The 19,711-nt window shown below is 34.8% G+C and overlaps 1 protein-coding gene across 1 annotated transcript in view; it reads left to right on the plus strand.

Annotated features, from left to right (window-relative positions):
- LOC149775374 (tectonic-like complex member MKS1) overlaps positions 1-19,711 on the plus strand; it is a 74,451-nt gene that overhangs the window by 25,639 nt on the left and 29,101 nt on the right. The window contains exons 6-10 of the mRNA XM_089944518.1: positions 8,470-8,601; positions 12,907-13,037; positions 13,581-13,626; positions 15,388-15,481; positions 16,112-16,154. Of these exons, the coding sequence (XP_089800644.1) occupies positions 8,470-8,601; positions 12,907-13,037; positions 13,581-13,626; positions 15,388-15,481; positions 16,112-16,154 (446 nt within the window). The remainder of the gene's footprint in view (positions 1-8,469; positions 8,602-12,906; positions 13,038-13,580; positions 13,627-15,387; positions 15,482-16,111; positions 16,155-19,711) is intronic.

Below are 19,711 nucleotides of genomic sequence, written 5' to 3' on the forward strand. Positions count from 1 at the left end.
GTTAGATTTTGTTTTGTTAATGTACTGTTGAGCTTTTTGATGCTCCAACCGTTTACATCCAAAACTCTCTATAATATTAACTAGATGCCTTTAAGTTGAAAGATTGATATCTTTATTTTTTTGTTAAATCCTTCCTATATTCAGGAAATTCTCCCATATTTGCAACTGGAATTTCTCTACTACATTTTCAGTTATAGAACAAACCATGATAAGAGCAAAAAAAAGTAAAAGTAAATATCTTTTGACATACTAGATAAAAGCAAAAAGAAAGTAAAAGTCATCACACTATCTTTGTAACTACGATTTACCATGATTTTTAAAGATTGATACTGTTTTTCCCATAATCTGTTGTATAGGGTTGAATAGCTTTCTTCTTCCTATTAATTTAAATCTGATATCACAATCACCAATTTCTCTTAGGCACTTAGTGTTGCTTTGTCGATAGACCTGAGAGGAAATTTCAGGTTAAACAGAAGATGGGATCATAAATGCAGAAGAGACAATGATTTATCCATTGAAATCTGAAATCTCTTCTCCTATGCCTAAAGGTTTGAAAAAATAAAATTGTGATTCCCTCCATCCAGCATTTCTGTTTTGCTGTCTCAAAATTTTTTTTACAATGCATGGGGACTTCTGTTTCATGGTAAGTAAAGTTACACAAGTTGTGTTATGCATGCAAGTATGCAAGTTGATATATATATATATATATATATATATATATATATATATATATATATATATATATATATATATATATATATATATTTATTTATTTATTTATTTATTATATTATGGCTCATCAATTTCATGGTCAATACAAATATTTTCCAGTATCGGCAACAAGCTGAAATAAACTAGTTGACACATAAAAGAGTTTAGAGGTTGATTTCCTGTAGAAACAGCCATGTAAAACTTCGCAAACATAACCATTTTTCTGTTTTATTTGATTGTCTTGTCTATGTTTTGTATTTGCCTTTGAAAAAGACTTGTTAAAGAGTCAAAAGTACTCAGGCTAGCTAGATACTAGTTTTGCACTGTTTGTTGTCAGTTTATTGCATATATATATATATATATATATATATATATATATATATATATATATATATATATATATATAAAAGATAAGATAAGAATTCTTTATTTCAGACTACAAATTCCATACATCTAAATTAAGATATACATATAAAGTAAAAGCATTGTAAACATAAAAGAACATATATATCATACATACAAGTATACAGATACATTTAAAACAATTGTGTCATGCAGTGTTAAGAATGAAATTAAATGGCACATTTAAAGAGTAATTTGTTCCATCTACTAATAATATGAGGATTTATATGAATGTCATAGTTCCAAAGAGATTTCAATATACAGTTCTTACTATTAGATATTCTTGTCATCATTGAGAATACATTACTTTCTTGGCAAAAAGTAGCAGATCTCCAAACTTTAGTGGAGTTTTTCAGTGTAGCAATGAAGAGAGGTAATGAATGGTTCAAACCATATTTATATAATTTTTGCAGCAGTTGATGCTTAAAAATAGAGATGTTCATTTTAATTGAATGGCTCGCTGTTTTGCCTGTATTAGTTTTCTACTTAACCTGGAAGTATCCAACATTGTTATATTTTTGTAGTATTGAAAGATTTGTAGTATTGAAAGATTTGTGACCATATTACAGTTAGCATATATACTTGGCTGTAAGGCAACTCTAAATGCATCTGCACAGACCCAGATCTACCACTATATAATGCCATGACAGATCTGTGCAGTTTGTCAGGAATAATAAATAGAACATGCAGCACAGTCTGATCATTATGCAACGGCAGATCGGGGTCTGTGTTGTTTGTTGTTTGATTCACTTACAAGCAAGTATATACAGTACACTAAGCTGGTGTTTAACATACATTGATGGCTTGAAGTATCAGAATTAATTGAAAATACTGCATTGCAGCTAACACTTCTAAAATGGCACTTATACCTCCCATGCCATTTATTAAACAGCTTACTGGACATTGTTTACTTTTTAGATTGTATTGTTTACTTTTGTCACACAATATAGACCTTGGTAAATGTGTAATATTAAACCTTTATAATACAGTGTTTATTTTTTGGTCTCAATTAAAAATTAAGTTAATGAATGTATCATTTAAGTCTGAAAAAAAAACAAATGACATTACTGTAGTGGAATCTTCGCAACTTAAACTTGCCCGGCTCAAACACCTTCAGTCACTCAGATGGTTAAGTTGCGGCAGTATTTCATTTAAGTAAAAACCTCATGGTGGCAGGAACAGCACTCTCACAATCTTGATCCACAGTCACTTGATTCTGTAATCACTAGGATTCATTCATTCTGCATTACATTAGGATGTCAGGCTACCATGAAAGGCTGTTTAGCTGTTTGCAACATGTCACCCAGATCCAATTAATGTGGCTATTATAAATTAAGTACTGAAGACATAAAATAATATTGACTTGTTCAGTGTATCAGTGGATGTACAGCATCATATATAATATCAGTACATGTTATTTAGAAATGTACATTTTTTAACTTGACTGTATTATGACCCTACGGTCCTAAACTAAGTAAGAGAAAAGAGCAAAAACCAACAAGTTTCACAAAATTTAACAAGTAATTTATTTACCTAGAATACAAAGTGAAAATTTAAATTTTTTTACAGTATTGCAAAATAAATCCCAAATAGTCCAACAAGTTATGTCACCAGTCCTAATGAATAAAGCTCTAATTAAATTCCATTGATGTTAGAAAAAGATCCAGTGCTGAAGGCATTGATGAGCCAGGACGTAGGACAGAAGTTCATTTCTAGAACAACCTGTTATAAAATTATAATAAGACCATGGTAAGCATCAAGTAGGCTAGGTATTTGTATGGGGGGATTCCAATATCCTAGACTCAGACCCAAGTAAATAGGTTTACCACTATTGATAATGGTCTGATTATTTAACCAACACTCCAAGGGAAATATTAACTATTATTTGTTTTCAAAGTAAAAACAACATCAGTGTCTTTAGTCAGGTACAACATGAAATTGATAATGGACATGGTCAGTTCCAAAATACACTTATAAATAACATTTAATCATGTAGGAAATAAACCCTAACAAATACAAATTAAATATACATAACAAATGACATTTCTCTGAAATTCAAGCTATTAAGTTCCATGGAATTCAAGTTGTTTAGATTTCACTGGACTTACACTACTTCATAGATTTTGTATTGGCAGGAATTTAATTTTGTTAATAATAGTGGAAATACAAACAGTACCAAAATTATAATAATAAGTACATTAACATAACTCTTTATACACATTAAGCCAAGATTAACCTGAAAATTTTTAACTAGAAGCTTTCTGTACCTCAGTTTGGCACGCAAATTTTTATTTATTCATTGTATATTTTGACAAATGGCTAGCGTTAGGTAACAGGTTGTACCAGTGAGTACCCTATACCATGCGCATGATTCAGAAAATTGGATTTGAAAATAGAAAACCCTTTACAGAGGGTTAAGCCAGTTACAGTAATCCAAGTTCAGGACTGATATTTTTGATCTATGACCTGTTAATATATTGCCTGCACCCATATACCTTTAATGTTCTTTGTGTTGTTCCTATAAATTGATTAATCCCTAATTAATTTATTAACTATTAATTAATCCATAAAATAAATATCTTAAAAGATAAGAAAGGGCACTTATTCATACAGAAGGCAATAGTATTGCTTTTGAGAGACTGGTATTGTAACACATTATCTGAAATTGATAATTTAACTTACAAAACAAGTCTCAGTTTTGTCAGTCAGATGTGTTTTCATCAAATGAAGCTTAACTTAAGCATCTGCTGCTTGGATTTACCAAAGTTAGCTTGTCATGCTTAGCTTATTGGACCAGGGCTTGATTTACATGAACGTGGGCAGTGTACAGTCAGTGTACAGTGTACACGAACTGGGGCAGTGTACAGTCTTCCTGGTCCTAGACCAGCGAGTCAGAATCAAAATTTTCAGGTCTTGCCTAAACAGTATCTCTCATGAAGCACCAAATATACTAGTATACCAAGTCAGTAACTATGATTTAACTGATAAATGAACAGGTTATATTACTTTAGAGCAACTTTAACAAACTATATGTTACACTAACAAATATATTTTATTACCAATAAATGCTGAATATCATGAGACTAGAGATGTGACAAAGAATCACACAAAAGTGATTCTTCTTTTTATCGAGTAAAACAAACTTTTAATATTAGCAATACAAATACCTGCTACTGTTGCATTGCTTTTCTTTTCTGGGATTCTTAGTCCCGCAGTCCAACCTAATTATTCCCTTTAGTTAGTATTGAAAGGCTGGAATTAAAAAAGGACAAATATGATCCCAGTCTGACTCCTTAGTCACAGCCAACTTATGGAAAACCATCTTTCTTTTTCCTTGGATGATGTATGCATTAAATATGTTCTATGCAGATCATCCAAATTTGTTTTCAATTATCTTTTTGTTATTTCACCAATCTTTTTGTATTGATTGTTTGTCTTGGCAGTACATGCTTTATTTGAGTATTATTTGTGATCTTTTTGTAAATTGTGTTTGTTTCTTCTGCACCTTGCTTTGCAAGATGTACTTCAGTAAATTGCATAACCTCTCATTGTTCTGGCTTGGGTAAGTGTTTTCACATTTTTAGTTCTGGATTTTGTGTGTGTGTGAAATTTTACGTTTCAGAGCTTGCAAAGAGTGGGTACAGAAAGAACACATGAAACACGCATCCCACTTGCTAAGTTGCACAGGTTGTGCATGCATGAATGGATGTCCAGTTTTTTGTCTATGTTCTGATTGGGTCTGGAACTTCACAGAAAGTTGCTGCACATACAATGGAAAAAAGAAGATTCTCTCTTCCTTATAATCACTGGCGGACAGATTTCATTCACAGGAACGTCTTGATCTCTTTGTTGGGAAAAACAACTGTCCCTCTAGGGCAGGAACATTCTGTGATCTCTGTGGTCCAGAGATCACCAAAGGTCAAGAATCCCTGATGCTCATTATGATGCCATCCGAGCCATTGAGAGTTATTAATCCTTGGCCCCTCCCAGGGGAGGAAAAACACTTTATAGTGAATTGCACGTCTTATTTAGGGACAATCTGCAGCATCTCATGGTTGGTGACCTTGTGAATGAGATTAGCAAATTGAACCTTCCTTTGAGATAAGAGCAGTTATCTGGATCAAAAAAAGTTGATACGGGCCCACCCGTCAAATATGCATCACTGGAATAGTTTTTAAACAGGTACTGGTCACTGGTCATACAACAGTCACCACATTTTGAACACCAGCTACCAGTCACTGGGTTTTGATTATCAGTCTGAGGACAAGGGTAGGGCTGGTAACTGTCCACCTTTCTAGGACATGAGTCTTCCTCTCCACCCAATTTAGCCGTTGGTGTCCCTGTAAGGAAGGGTGGATGTGACAGGCCATGGACATGTGGACCTGCTCAATTGCACTGGGCCTGTTGCAACAAAAATGAAGCAGGGTCACTCCTCATTCACTAGACGATCTGAAAAGATATTAGTGATCTCATTTGCCTTGAAAGACCAATAGTAGGGGCAGTCCTGTAGAGTGGGTTTGTGACAATAGCAAGATGGCAATGGTCCCTCACCTTCCACTGGGGTCCTGTTACTCCTTCTCACCTGTTGGGCCAGGATTTGGAAGATGAAGAAGATTGAATGTTTTGACATGGTGGTGAATGGTTGACTGCCTCCTTCCGCCATGTATGCCTTTGCACTTTTCAAAATAATTCCATAGGTACTCCACAAAGTCAGAGTCTCCACTACTCTGCCCATCCTTTTAAAAAAAACCCATCCCCAATAGTCATGGTGTAGTGACTTCCTCAACCTGTTGGTAGATGAGTCCAAGAGATTATGAGGTTACCACAGAGGAGGGACCTGCTGTTGCAGGACAGGGGGTCTCTACCCCACAGATTCTCCACCTTCATGTTTGGTTCACCTCAAGTGATTAATCCACCAGGACCACTTTTCAAGCAAAGGTTGTCATCTGCATTGTCTAGGCTAGGAATCCATCTCTTTACAGGGCATATGATGCAAAGTGGAGAATCTTCTGTAACTGGTGTAATAGCTCTACTTCCTTTTGAGATCCCTATTGAGATTCCTGGGCTTGGTTGTATCTGTGCTATGGATAATAAAGAAAGGACTCATTGCCCATCTAGGTCTTCCTGTGAAGGGAGAAGGAAGGGTTGGAAGCACCTCATTCTACTTCTTAAGGGTTCCTCTGATATTTCAGTAGCCACTATTTTCTTATGGATTGCCCACATTATTAAGAGAGCTTATTAGTCCCTCACTGAGAGAGAGCGTCTGTAATGAGAATTAAGGCTCATAAAATTAGGATTGCTGCTACATCTTCAGCCTTTTTGAATTACTCCTTTGGATGATATGGTGGGAATCACATTTTAGAAGTCTCACAATACCTCCTTCTCCTTTTATGCTAGTTCTGTAGCATATCAGAGTGAAGGGATTTTTTTCTTGGTCCTATAGTGATAGTACAGAATGTGACCCATCCTTGTACAGACTAACAGCAGTAAATACTCCTACCATATGGGTAGGTGCAATAGTTTTCTATACCATATTTATTGAGGCTATCAGCTTCCCCCCACAATTGGTCAATTCAGCATTAAGTAATATATTGCTGTTATTAAAATGTAGTTGTTTTGGAGGGATATGTGTAAAACTAATTTTAATTAATATGTAGTTCACACCTGTTGCTATTTAAAGATTCTCTCCCACTCTATTCTGATGTCCTTTACTCTTGGTAAAAACTCAAAAGAAGATGGTATTCCACATGTTGACTGTGACTAAGGGATCAAAATGAGGTCATGTACTTTTCCATTCTGGCCTTCCAATACTAATTGGTGGAGTGTATAATTAGCTTTTACTATGAGTCCAGGAAAGGAAAGCAGTGCAATAGTAGCAAATAGGTATTACACTGTCAGAATTAGTTTCCCCTTAACCCCCTACATATTATTGGACATTTAATGAACTGATTAATTTTATGTTTTATTGTTGTTTTTCTTAAACTTGTTATCCTCACAGTATGTAATATGAAGGAGATTTTGCTATCACTATGTCAATCTGTCTGTCAGTCTGTCTGCCTTATTTATTTTATGAGATCATTACTCACAGGCCATTCCAGGCATTTCAACCAAACTTTTTACACCTGTATTTCAGGTTACTTAGAGGTGCCTTTTCATACCTAGAATCATTTGCATTTACTATTTCTTTTACATTGGAAATGATGTGCAGTGTAAGTAGTATTGACAGCAATACACCATAGTATAAAAACTGAGAGTGGTGGATCATAGCATATTCTATGTACGAGTCATTACATTAGTTGATAACTGGGGTGATATGTCATTTCTAGACAATTGTCTTTATGATATTCAATCAGTTACCTGTTCACAGTTGTGTTTATGATATTCAATCAATAACCTGTTCACAGTTGCGTTTATGATATTCAGTCAGTTACCTGTTCACAGTTGTGTTTATGATATTCAGTCAGTTACCTGTTCACAGTTGTGTTTATGATATTCAGTCAGTTAGCTGTTCACAGATGTGTTTATGATATTCAGTCAGTTACCTGTTCACAGCTGTCTTTATGATATTCAATCAGTTATCTGTTCACAGTTGTGTTTATGATATTCAGTCAGTAACCTGTTCACAGTTATGTTTATGATATTCAATCAGTAACCTGTTCACAGTTGTGTTTATGATATTCAGTCAGTAACCTGTTCACAGTTATGTTTATGATATTCAATCAGTAACCTGTTCACAGTTATGTTTATGATATTCAGTCAGTTACCTGTTCACAGTTGTGTTTATGATATTCAGTCAGTAACCTGTTCAGTTATGTTTATGATATTCAGTCAGTTACCTATTCACAGTTGTGTTTATGATATTCAGTCAGTAACCTGTTTACAGTTATGTTTATGATATTCAGTCAGTAACCTGTTCACAGTTATGTTTATGATATTCAGTCAGTAACCTGTTCACAGTTGTGTTTATGATATTCAGTCAGTTACCTGTTCACAGTTGTGTTTATTATATTCAGTCAGTTACCTGTTCACAGTTATGTTTATGATATTCAGTCAGTTACCTGTTCACATTGTATTACAATATAACTTTGGAAAATCCCTTGAGAATGTGTTGTTCATTATGATTAAAAACTTAACTTTTTATCTGCAACTGTGTGAATGTCATAGACTTGATGCAGATTTGATGAGAATTACAAACTTGATAAGAATTACATTAAAAATAAAATTGCAGATACTACTCTCTAGAGATCATAGGGAAAACATTACAGAAAATATTAGAGAATAAGTCAATGTTTATATTATCACAGTAGCATGTGTCTGGTGTAAATGATACTATAGCCAATGCTGTTTGTTTTGCAGAGATGGTGGTTTTGTTCCAAAACAGAACTTGGTAGTGGATAAACCATCAGATGACGTAAAGCTTCAGAATCATCTGTTGTCAGCACCGGTCCAAATCATGCACATCATGGGAGACCTCAGTGCAAGGGAGAGGTAAGTTAGAGATGAAGAGGAAATTATAATCCACCATGCCATGTGGGCAGTTGGCGTCAGACCGGATCTAGTTAGTGTGACATAATGTCACAGATAACATCGTATCTTGAAGCTGTTCAGCGTTCATTGACAGGCAGGCTTAGTGTCATGGTGAACTCAATGTTCAGAGACAATCAGCTGATTAACATGGAACGGTTCATTCTTTTCTTGGTCGAAAATCAGATCTTTACCTCTGGTGGACCAGTTTGTGATGATGTGGAAACCAAGCTTACAACCATGGTCTTGACAGTTCCAAAAGCCTGGACACTTGATGCTCATTCACTGAACAGGAATGGTCTCAATGCATACACCTTTTCCCCAACCTGATTCCCAAGGTCTTGCAGAAAACGAGTGAATCTGTGTATGGTCTTATCCTAATTGCTCCTCTAAAGTAACCCCCCCAAAAATGGATTTTAACAACCTTCTGAGTCATGCAGCAGACATTCACAGGAGGCAAATGCCTTCTTCTTGTCTACTGAAACAACTGTGCATTCAGATTTTTAATTCCAATGCAGAAATGCCGAACCTTCATGTACTGACAAGAAGGCCTCTCTTAAAGCTGTGAGGGGAAATGGAGAGTTATCTCTCAGTCATCATGCAAAGAAACATCTTGCTCCTAAAAACCTTGGTACTGCAGATAGCTAACTTTCTTCTTTGACTTTTTATTGAGAAACTTCTTTGATTTTTCATTGAGAAGATGTTAGCTCCAAGGACATTCAGGCTCTGCAGTTCTGTGATTTTAGACAAGTTTCACTCTCTTGAACAGGACATAACCAGAACAAAGACCTCTTCACTGTCACATATTAAGACTCTATGACCATAAACTAAGTATCAGAAAAGAGTGAAAACCAACAAGTTTTGTAAAAAGTCAACAGATAAATTATTTCTTAGACTAAAAAGTGAAAATTTAAAAAGAATTTACATTATTGTGAATTAAATCCCAGATAGTCCTAAAAGTTGTATCACAAGTCCAAATGTATGAAGTTCCAGTGAATTCCAGTGGTGTTCTAAATAAATTCAAATATTGAATGTGTTGATGTGCCTGTAGACTTAACCATGCTAATGTGCCAATGGTGTGGAATGTGGTAATGTGTTAAGTCTTTTGATTTGTCACAATAATATAATCCACAATGTCCTTGTCTGAATTCACCCTAATTCCAAATTAATGTTTCAGTCCAAGAAGATTATTCAGCACTGTAATTCCAGTGAAATAATTTGAATAAATTAATCCAACCATGTTAAAAATTGATCACAATAATAAGAATGATTCTGCTTCAGATGTTACAGCAAGAATGAATAATCCCAATGTAAACAAGATTATATGCCACTCTTCTTGATCACAATTACCATTATATGCCACTCTTCTTGATCACAATTACCATTATATGCCACTCTTCTTGATCACAATTACCATTATATGCCACTCTTCTTGATCACAATTACCATTATATGCCACTCTACTTGATCACAATTACCATTATATGCCACTCTTCTTGATCACAATTACCATTATATGCCACTCTTCTTGATCACAATTACCATTATATGCCACACTAGCTGATCACAATTAACATTTTCTGAAAATACTCTTCAACTGAATAGGAAATTTCCATTCTGTAAAATTAACATTTCAGCATAACCAGGTAATTTTCATTGCCATAGGTGCAACATCACTTTTGGAATTACATGTACTTTCTTTTTCCATTTTGGAAGTATATCTGCTCTAATGTATGTTATTCAGTACTGTATTTCCTTATTTAGGCCTTTTCCTTTTCTCTCACTCTCCCAGCCTTCCTCTCTTTCTCCCCGTCAGAATTAATAAATCTTAAATAGTGCCAAGACTATTGATACTCTAGTATACATTTATGTAATCAGTGAGAAGTTGCCATCAGGAATGCCTTACAAATGAACCCAACAATAAAAAGTCGGCTTCATTTATTAAATTTTTATAATTAGTTTTCCATATGAATGATACAAATTGTCAGTGACTTAACTTATATGACCTGTTGCTGCTTGATGTACTGTTTCACCCATATAGTATTGCATATCTGTTGCACTCAAAGACAAACAGTACACATTTTTAAGAAAGGAAAACTCTTTACTTCATATATTAATAAAACTATTTAAATTGTCATCACATTTGTAATCATGTCTACAAATGATAAAGAAATAAGGCATATATTAGTGTTGCTGTCATCACATTTGTAATCATGTCTACAAATGATAAAGAAATAAGGCATATATTAGTGTTGCTGTCATCACATTTGTAATCATGTCTACAAAAATGATAAAGGCATAAGGCATATATTAGTGTTGCTGTCATCACATTTGTAATCATGTCTACAAATGATAAAAGACATAAGGAATATATTAGTGTTGCTGTCATCACATTTGTAATCATGTCTACAAATGATAAAGAAATAAGGCATATATTAGTGTTGCTGTCATCGCATTTGTAATCATGTCTACAAATGATAAAGAAATAAGGCATATATTAGTGTTGCATTAAGTGACAATCAAATTTTGGTGCAGCATCAGTTACCAGAATATTCTGCAAGCCTGTTGACACACAAAAATTCAAATTTGAATGCAGAAATAAACTAAAATAGCAACCACTAGTGAACTTACAATCATTAAAATCGATTGTTTAATGATGTTACACTCTGTTGTCTTTTGAACCATATTCTGTCTTGTTTCCCCAGTAACCCACCCAAACAATTTTCACTGTATCAATCGGTGCAAGAAATGTGTGAATTTAAATATAAATCTCATCATTTTAGTATGAAAACATTCATTCATGGGTAATCAGATATTGGTAATAATACCTGTCTATTCTGGACACATCATCTCAAAGTCATCAACGGGACCCATGGGAGCTATTTTAGGAAGATTGAGTCGGTGCATCAGGGAAATCCTACCCCAGTTTGTGGGAAGGATGATGTAGCAACAGAGACACTTTCATCCTGAATAAATGGGCCATCTGTTCCATACATTGGACTAAACCCACACCAATGAATTTGCTTCATTTATCAGTGCACAGAATTAGGACATTCACCACAAATATTGCATATGAGCGAAACTGTTCTCAAACTGTAATTATCCTTGGGATGGAGATCTGAGTACATTTATCAGAGATCTTTCATTCTAAATGGCTCAGTTCGATCTGGAGGAACCTTTACCTGTTGTGCAAAACGTTACCTTTCCACATCATTTAACAGTTTCATAAAGATGTGGCTTCACAACTTCCACTGGATTTGAAAGAGGGAAATGTTTTCCCATCAATGATACTGCTCCCTGACAAATGGAGTCTATTTTCCAGTTGTGTAGAAGCTATCTAGCATACCTGAGGGAACCAGAAATGGTTTCTTTGGGATAAAGGACTGTATCTCCCTCCACTCTTACTTATTCTCCTAAGGTATTTTGATTGGGAAATGTATTTGAAGAAGAAATCAATTTTTCTGGTAAAGTATGGTTCCTTGATAATACTTACCCAATCATAATGCACATGCACATTCACAGCCTCCCTGCAGTTATATCCATATACACAGCATGCCTTCTGCTCCAGTAGTAACTGATGAATTCACTGGACTTGGCACCAATCCTGGTATGAAGGGAAGATCACTCTAATTGCCACCTAGGTGGGCAGGTAACATTTAGTTTTTTAGCTAAAGGTTTTAACTTGGGAAGGATGGATTTTTGAGGTAGTTTTTCTTCTTAGGTATTATGATTGTATAAGTATTATCAAAGATACATATTTTACTTGAAAAAATTGGTTTACAACATATGCATCTAGGACATTGAATAACATTGTAGCTAAAACATCATTGTATATTTCACTCCATGACATTTTATTTATGTTTTTCTTCATGGAACCTTAAGGGCTTATTGTCATAATGAGTTACTTGAATTGAAGAAGCAGTAAAACAAAACTGGTCATGGATTTTATGTGTTGGTGGTGTTTAGTGTAAATAATGACATTATAAAGAAGAACTTGCATGATTTTAGGACATTTTGTTGTTTCTGACGAGTAAAATGCATTGGCAGTTGATGTGTCAGTGTTTTAGAGGGCCATTTGTCATTGCAAACAAACTTGCTGTTATAGGAAATTCATATTAAAATTAAAATTAGTCTTTCAGGTAAAAGACTCAATTGTCTTGATATTCTTCTCTGTGTCTTCATAGTGCATGAACTTTTTTAAAATATGACCAAAAAAATGAAAGAAGTTTGAAGACACCAACTGTAAAATTATGTTTTTTATCATTCCAGGTTAGGCACAGAGCAAGATGAGGTCATACTGTGTACACTTAAAGTAGATGTAAATGGAGTGTTGAGCATTCACCCAGACTTCAACAGAGGACGCTCACCATATGTAGTGGAAACTGCCAACCTGGGGAGAGGTGGGTGCACTTCAGATTTCCAACTTTATCCAATTGATATTGATTGTAGAACATTTTCTACTACCAGGTAGCTTTTTATGGCCCTTGTCAAAGTCTGATCTGCATTCAATAAGTATAATGTTAGACACAGTTAGTACAAATAGCTATCTCTTGTTAATAAACAGCTCTCCTATTTTGTCTTTATTTAGTGCTTATTTCGATGGGAACTGCAGTAGCTCAGTCAGTGGAGTATCAGACTCATAATCTGTTGGTCATAGGTTGGTCTGGGTTGGCTGCCTTCGTGTATACTTTTGAAAGGCACTTAGCTTCCATTTCCTCTGTATGATATTGCCAGCATGTTAAAAGTGCCATTAACCCCGCACCAATGTTATTTTACACCACTTGCTTGTTATTCAGGAATAAAATGAGTATTTAATACAAGTCACATGACACAGTTTAAATGTCATTAAGATCTTTATCATATTCCATATATTTAGTGGTAATTATCTTTATTATTCATTTGTCAAAATGATGCCGATTGTCAGATTTCTTTTTCTGTTACAGAGGTTTTTGAATATACAATAGAACATGCATCAAAGCAAATGAGTAGGTAAGTATCCTACCTGTTTTGATTTTGTACAGCATCATGTAACAGTCTATGTACTTAATGTACCAATCTGTGTAGCATAATGTAACAATTTGTGTAGTATAATTTAACAATTTGAATAGCCTTTTCAAAATCATTAATTTTCTGTCTCAACAGTATGTAAAGATCAGAATAAAATATTGTTAGGACTTTATAGTGTAACCATAGTAACTCTTGTTTCTTCTCTACAGATATCGAGAAATGTATAGTTACCTTGGGAATCTAGTTTGGATTGGTTTTTAAAGTAAAGTACATATAGACAAATAATACCGAATTTCTTTCCTTCTCAGAAAATAAGACATTTCTTTTTTATGATATCTTTGGCCTCGTAAACTTTGAGAATATACTGCCAATACAAGGTTAAGAATTTATGAAATAAGTATTGCATTTTGCAGGATGTCTAAGTTGACACAATTTTATATATATTAGTGACAACAATTGTACAAATTACATAGTGTTACTGAACTTACATGGTCTATTCTAGAACTAAAAATTTACAGGAGAAATCCCCCCCAATAAAAAAACATTTTCTGAATATAGGAGGGATTTAATGAGGGACTACAGGTATGGCTTGATAATGTGATGCACGAGTTTCACTCATTTTCAGGTGTGATATTGGAGAAGTTAGTGCAAATCCTGCAATTGTATGTCCTAGAATAGACTCTGGCTTATTGTAAAAGTTTTATGATGTGACCATGTTGAATTTAATTAGATGATATGTCTGTATTGAATTTAATAAGGTTACAAAATGAAATGATATAGTAAAACCTGTCTTGAAAGACCACTGCTATGAGAGACCAGATTCTCAATGTACATATATATTTATTATATTTGCAATCTCTGTCTTGAGAGACCATGATTTTTTTGGCAGATGGGGATAGGTTTTACTGTACTTACATGTCATGTTTCATTGTACATTTCCATGTAATGTGGATATGTGAGAAAGCTTGCCAGTAGCTTCTCATGGGTCAGTGGTTCTTTCCGGGGTTTTCCTGGGTTCTTCCTCCACTATTAATACTGGCCACCATGTAAAGCCTATCATGTGCTGAAAAATGGCATTAAACCCTACAACAACAATATTTCCATGTTAGCAACCTTAAGCAAAAAACTAGAATTTAAAATGAATACCAACATCATTTGTTAGGAAAGTAGTATCTTTAAAATGATGTCATGTCATAAATCATTCATCACACTATGTTGTAACACTTAGCAGCATCACAGAGCGGCATTATCAAGGAATGCCAAGGCCTTAATGTTATGTGATAAATAGAATCTTGTCTTCATTCGACGTGAAATGTATGAAACTCATGGAATAATTCAATATGACTCTTGCTTCAAACAACTCATGGCATATAATATTATTCAATGGGGGCCCCGAGTGGCCGAGTGGTCTAATGCGCTCTCCGTTACGGATCACTGCCATCTCACCTCTGTCTGCATAGGTTTGAGTCTCGGATTCGGCCAATGTGGATATGTGAGAAAGCTTGCCAGTAGCTTCTCGAGGGTCGGTGGTTCTTTCTGGGGTTTTCCCGGGTTCTTCCTCCACCATTAATACTGGCCGCCATGTATAGCCTATCGTGTGCTGAAAAATGGCGTTAAACCCAACAACAACAACAACAACAACATTATTCAATGAGTTTCATAGCAGAAACTCATGTAAGATTCTGTATGTAAAATATTTTGGAAAACATCGTCCTCAAACACTTTCCTTAAATTTCTCAACAGACAAGAGCAAGACAAAGAGCTCAAGATGTACAGAGAGGTGTACACTCGACACAAGGACTTCCTTCAGGCCTGTGTTGGGACAGAATTTGAAATGGTAAGGATCTTTGTGATTAAGATATGGCAAGACAAAAGTATCACTTTTCTTCTGACTGCTTTGGTGGCTAGAGCAGGACCAATGTTAAGGATTTGTGTTAAAAATTTGTTCTGAATTTATGGAAAGTCAGGTTTAGTGGGGTATAAAATAACATGGTTTGCACATGAGACACCCCCACCCCACCCCTTCCCACCCCAGCACACACACACCCACAGAGAAAAGCTTAAAATATGTAAATTAAAATTGTCTGTTGCACTGTGTCTCAGGAGAAGGTCATGACATCACATTTGCATCAAAGTTTTTCATATTGTGGATTATTTTTATGAATAGAAATTGGGAAGAATTTGAAAATACTCGTTTAATGCTGTTAGAAAAGAAATGAATTTGGCAAAACTTGACAACCAGATCTAACTTATTTATAAGATTAAATCCTTTGAAGATTACATTGATAATTTTTCTTAGCATTAAGTAGCACAATACTGCCTAACTCCTTTATGACTTTGTAAATTAAGACTGTAATAAAAGTGAATATATCCCACAATACTTTCCTGTTTCCTTTAAAAACTCCAGTTAAGAAAATTATCCTCAATTCTGCATATAATAATTTGTTTTCATTTCTTCTGCCTTCAGCCTCCCCCAGGTGTACTTAAGCTTCTAGTGTATGGAGAGATAGGTAAGTTTATTCTTCTTTGCATCTGCCATTAATTTTATGTTGTTTTGTTTACTGTCATGTCTGAATAGAACATGTCACTAATATTAATGCAGAAATCATAAACCTGAGTGGTTAGAGTGTCTGCCTTGGATACAGGAGGTCACAGGTTTCAACCCCAGCTGAGTCGTAACAAAGACTTAAGAAAAAGGTACATGCATCTGCCTTGTTTGGCAACCTGCATTAACAAGTTAGTGTTAGGAGTGGCCGGCTCATTGTCAGGATAATGTGACTGGATGGCCATGATGCCACATGTCTGCAGCGTGATACCCCAGTGCTAGACATCACTATAAACTGCCACACTACAGACATCATATATGACTCAGATTGTTAAAGCTACATTAAAAACCTCAAAAAACACACACACACACACACACACACACACACAGAGAAATCATAAGCAAGTATTTATAATGTAAATTAATTTGGTTATTGAATTTGGGCTCTGCTTTCTGGTTGTTTTTGGAGAAACAGGACTTGTTTGGTCATTGACTACCAGTAGCAAGATGAGTTATGTAATTAATGCAAAACCCATTAAGATTTTCTGTGAACATAAATATTCCTCAAATGTGATCATTTGAACTCCTTGCCATGTTACATATGTCACAAGCATTATTGAACTCATTGCCCTGTTACGTAGGTCACAAACATTGTTGAACTTCTTGCCCTGTTACGTAGGTCACAATCACTTGCTTTGATGAACTGATTGGGCCATCTTCTTCTAGTAAATATATACACAGTGAAGAAATCTGTTATATGCCCATGTCTGGTGACATCTAAGCAGATTATGTACAATGTTTGTTGGTGTCATAAACTAAGGGAGATAAGCAGTGTTTTGTGTATTTTATGCAAACAAATCATCTAAAGAAATGATAGTACTTGATCACTGTGCCCAGAATTAGTTGTGATCACTAAGTCAGTTCTGTGAATTTTAAGTGCACAATTAATGTTTTGATGATTAAGAGTATGTTGGGCATAATCTTTTGGAAATTTTCAAAATATACTGCAAAGTTTACTTGTTCTTGTCATTAATAACAATTTCTTCGCTGTATTATTCTAAATATAAAGCGAAGATGTAACACATCAGATAACATATTTAAGCATGTATAATGAATACCAAACTGCAAACAGCTTAGACCCTGAACTACTGGTTTGTTATGCAAAGGCAGATCTGAGAATGTAGTGTTTGTTGTTGTAGTCACATTACAGATGGATACACATGGTAATATGCTATTGGCATATTTCACAGGTCAGGTGCCAGCATTTCTTCATCAGATGAATTGCTTAAGTATATTCCTTTGTGAGAACAACCACTAACTCACAAAACAGGTCCTCAGAATCAGTTAAACATAAAACAAATTATTTCGTGTTTATCAATAACAATGCTAAAAGGGCATCTTCTTGCTGAGATGGAAATCAGACATATTGCTTCCTTTGGATAAAGGGTTTTGTGCTAGAGATCTTCAGTTGTCAGATACTATTTTGTCTTGTGCCTGGTCAGCATGCTGACACAAGAGGATTTGCAAATAGTATTCTCATCACAGGAAATTATCCTACACTTATTTTCTTACTGAATCTAGCTGTATCATCATCACAGATAAATATTGTTCACTTCATTTGTCTACAATGTTATAAGATAAGCTAATTAGTAACCTAATGTAATGGCCAGTGATACTTATAATTCATATCTGTATGCAACTTTATTATATGCTCATTTTTTTCTCTGTTAACTTTACATTGTCAAAATCGTTCAGTATTTTACGATATTGCACACCTTCATATTACACTCATGCGCAGGACATGTGTGCCCAATAGTGTATTAGGAACTACTTTGTAAACAAATCATGTACTCTCATGTAGCAGACACTTTACATTTTGGTTGATTAAATTTGTTTTTGAATGTACTAAAGCAGATATTTCATGGAATGCCACATAACAGCTGCTTTGCTACATTCCACATTAAGTTGTTTGATACAATGTTTCGGATTTTGGCAATAGATGCCAGATTTCATAAATAGCTTGGTACCTACAAATAACATGCAAGTTATAAAGGCATAAACTGTCTCCTTTAGCTGGTAATAAGAATGGCAAAAAATATACTTACAGTTTTACATTCTGAATTTCCTCAAAATGTACTTTCTTGGTTCTGCAAATCCGAATTACATGAGCCATGTCATGTGTCCTCAAGCTTGATTACACATTTCGAAACTGTACTGTAATTTCGACCATATTCCAAGTGCAATTACATCCTCCTTACTGCACTCAAAATGAAATAAACGTTAAATTCAATAGCGTCTTTTTGATAATTGCAATTGAAACACTTCATATTTTCCCCACATTATGATTTCAAATAGTCAATGGCAGAACAAACACACTTGCAGATGTAAACATGCTTCTCCCATGCTGTTTCAATCCGATGTATTTCATGTACAATTTGCACAGATGAATCCAGTCCATAAAAACAAAATTTCGTAGAATCGACAAAAGTACCAAAATCTATTAATTCCAGATCAAATGGAAAACTTTTTGCAATGTGCATTCATACACAATAAATATGACTCCAAATTTCAGTTTTAATTAATTAAGCATTAATTAAGCAGACAAAAATGCCATTTTCTTTCAAAACTTATGTCTAGCATGCGACAAGTTCAAATGGGCAGAGTTATGTGCGCATTAATAACGTTGTTGTTGTGTAATGTTGAATCTACACTTGTGTATTCAGTTTGGAATACAGCATACATTCATTTATGTTGTTTCTTGTAGTGTATTTTGTTTATATAATTAAGCCTTTGGTAGAATAAGAAAATGAGCATACGATTAAAAGGTGACTGCATTTGTATGGGAACATGTGAACTCGTTTTGTCGGATGGATATACTGCTCTCCCAAGGTCATGCAATATTCCATCCAAAAAACTTGTTCATATTTTCCCATACAAATGCAGTAACCTATAATTATTGTTTGTTATGTCTTATAAATAATCTCTAGTAATAAGATCATTTTAAAAAATCAGTTCTCTAGTATATGTCTGGACTTATTTTGGTTGAGTAGAACACTTGTCTGATTGCATCTGTTTATGCCATTACACATGTGTATCCCATTGCACCAGTGTGTCCCATTACATCTGTGTATCCCTTTGTTTCGCTCTCTCTAATGACAGGTAGCAACAGGCATGATTAAGCATAGGGTCTGTAGACATTAAAGCTGGCTGGTGTCATTCAGTCCATACTTGTGATATTTGTCCATTCTGTTCAGAAGAGATCTGGCAACAGTTACATGCCAATGCTTGACTTGGGCTGTCAGAAAAACCAAGAAAAAACTCCCATAAGGATACAGATACCTTGATTATTGGTACCAATGCTGCCTCATTTGACATTTCCATATCTCATTTGCTTGAGGCAGAATGTTTACCAATTCCTATGTGGATCTGCCAATATTTGCCTTGTGGGACCTCTCACACAGTTTTGGTTCTGCCACTGCCTACAGTAGTAATACATCCAGGTCATGCCAGTACTGAGTAGAC

This window comes from Sinohyriopsis cumingii, chromosome 19, assembly GCF_028554795.1.
Source record: "Sinohyriopsis cumingii isolate HCF-2022 chromosome 19, ASM2855479v2, whole genome shotgun sequence".
Taxonomy (NCBI): Eukaryota; Metazoa; Mollusca; class Bivalvia; order Unionida; family Unionidae; genus Sinohyriopsis; species Sinohyriopsis cumingii.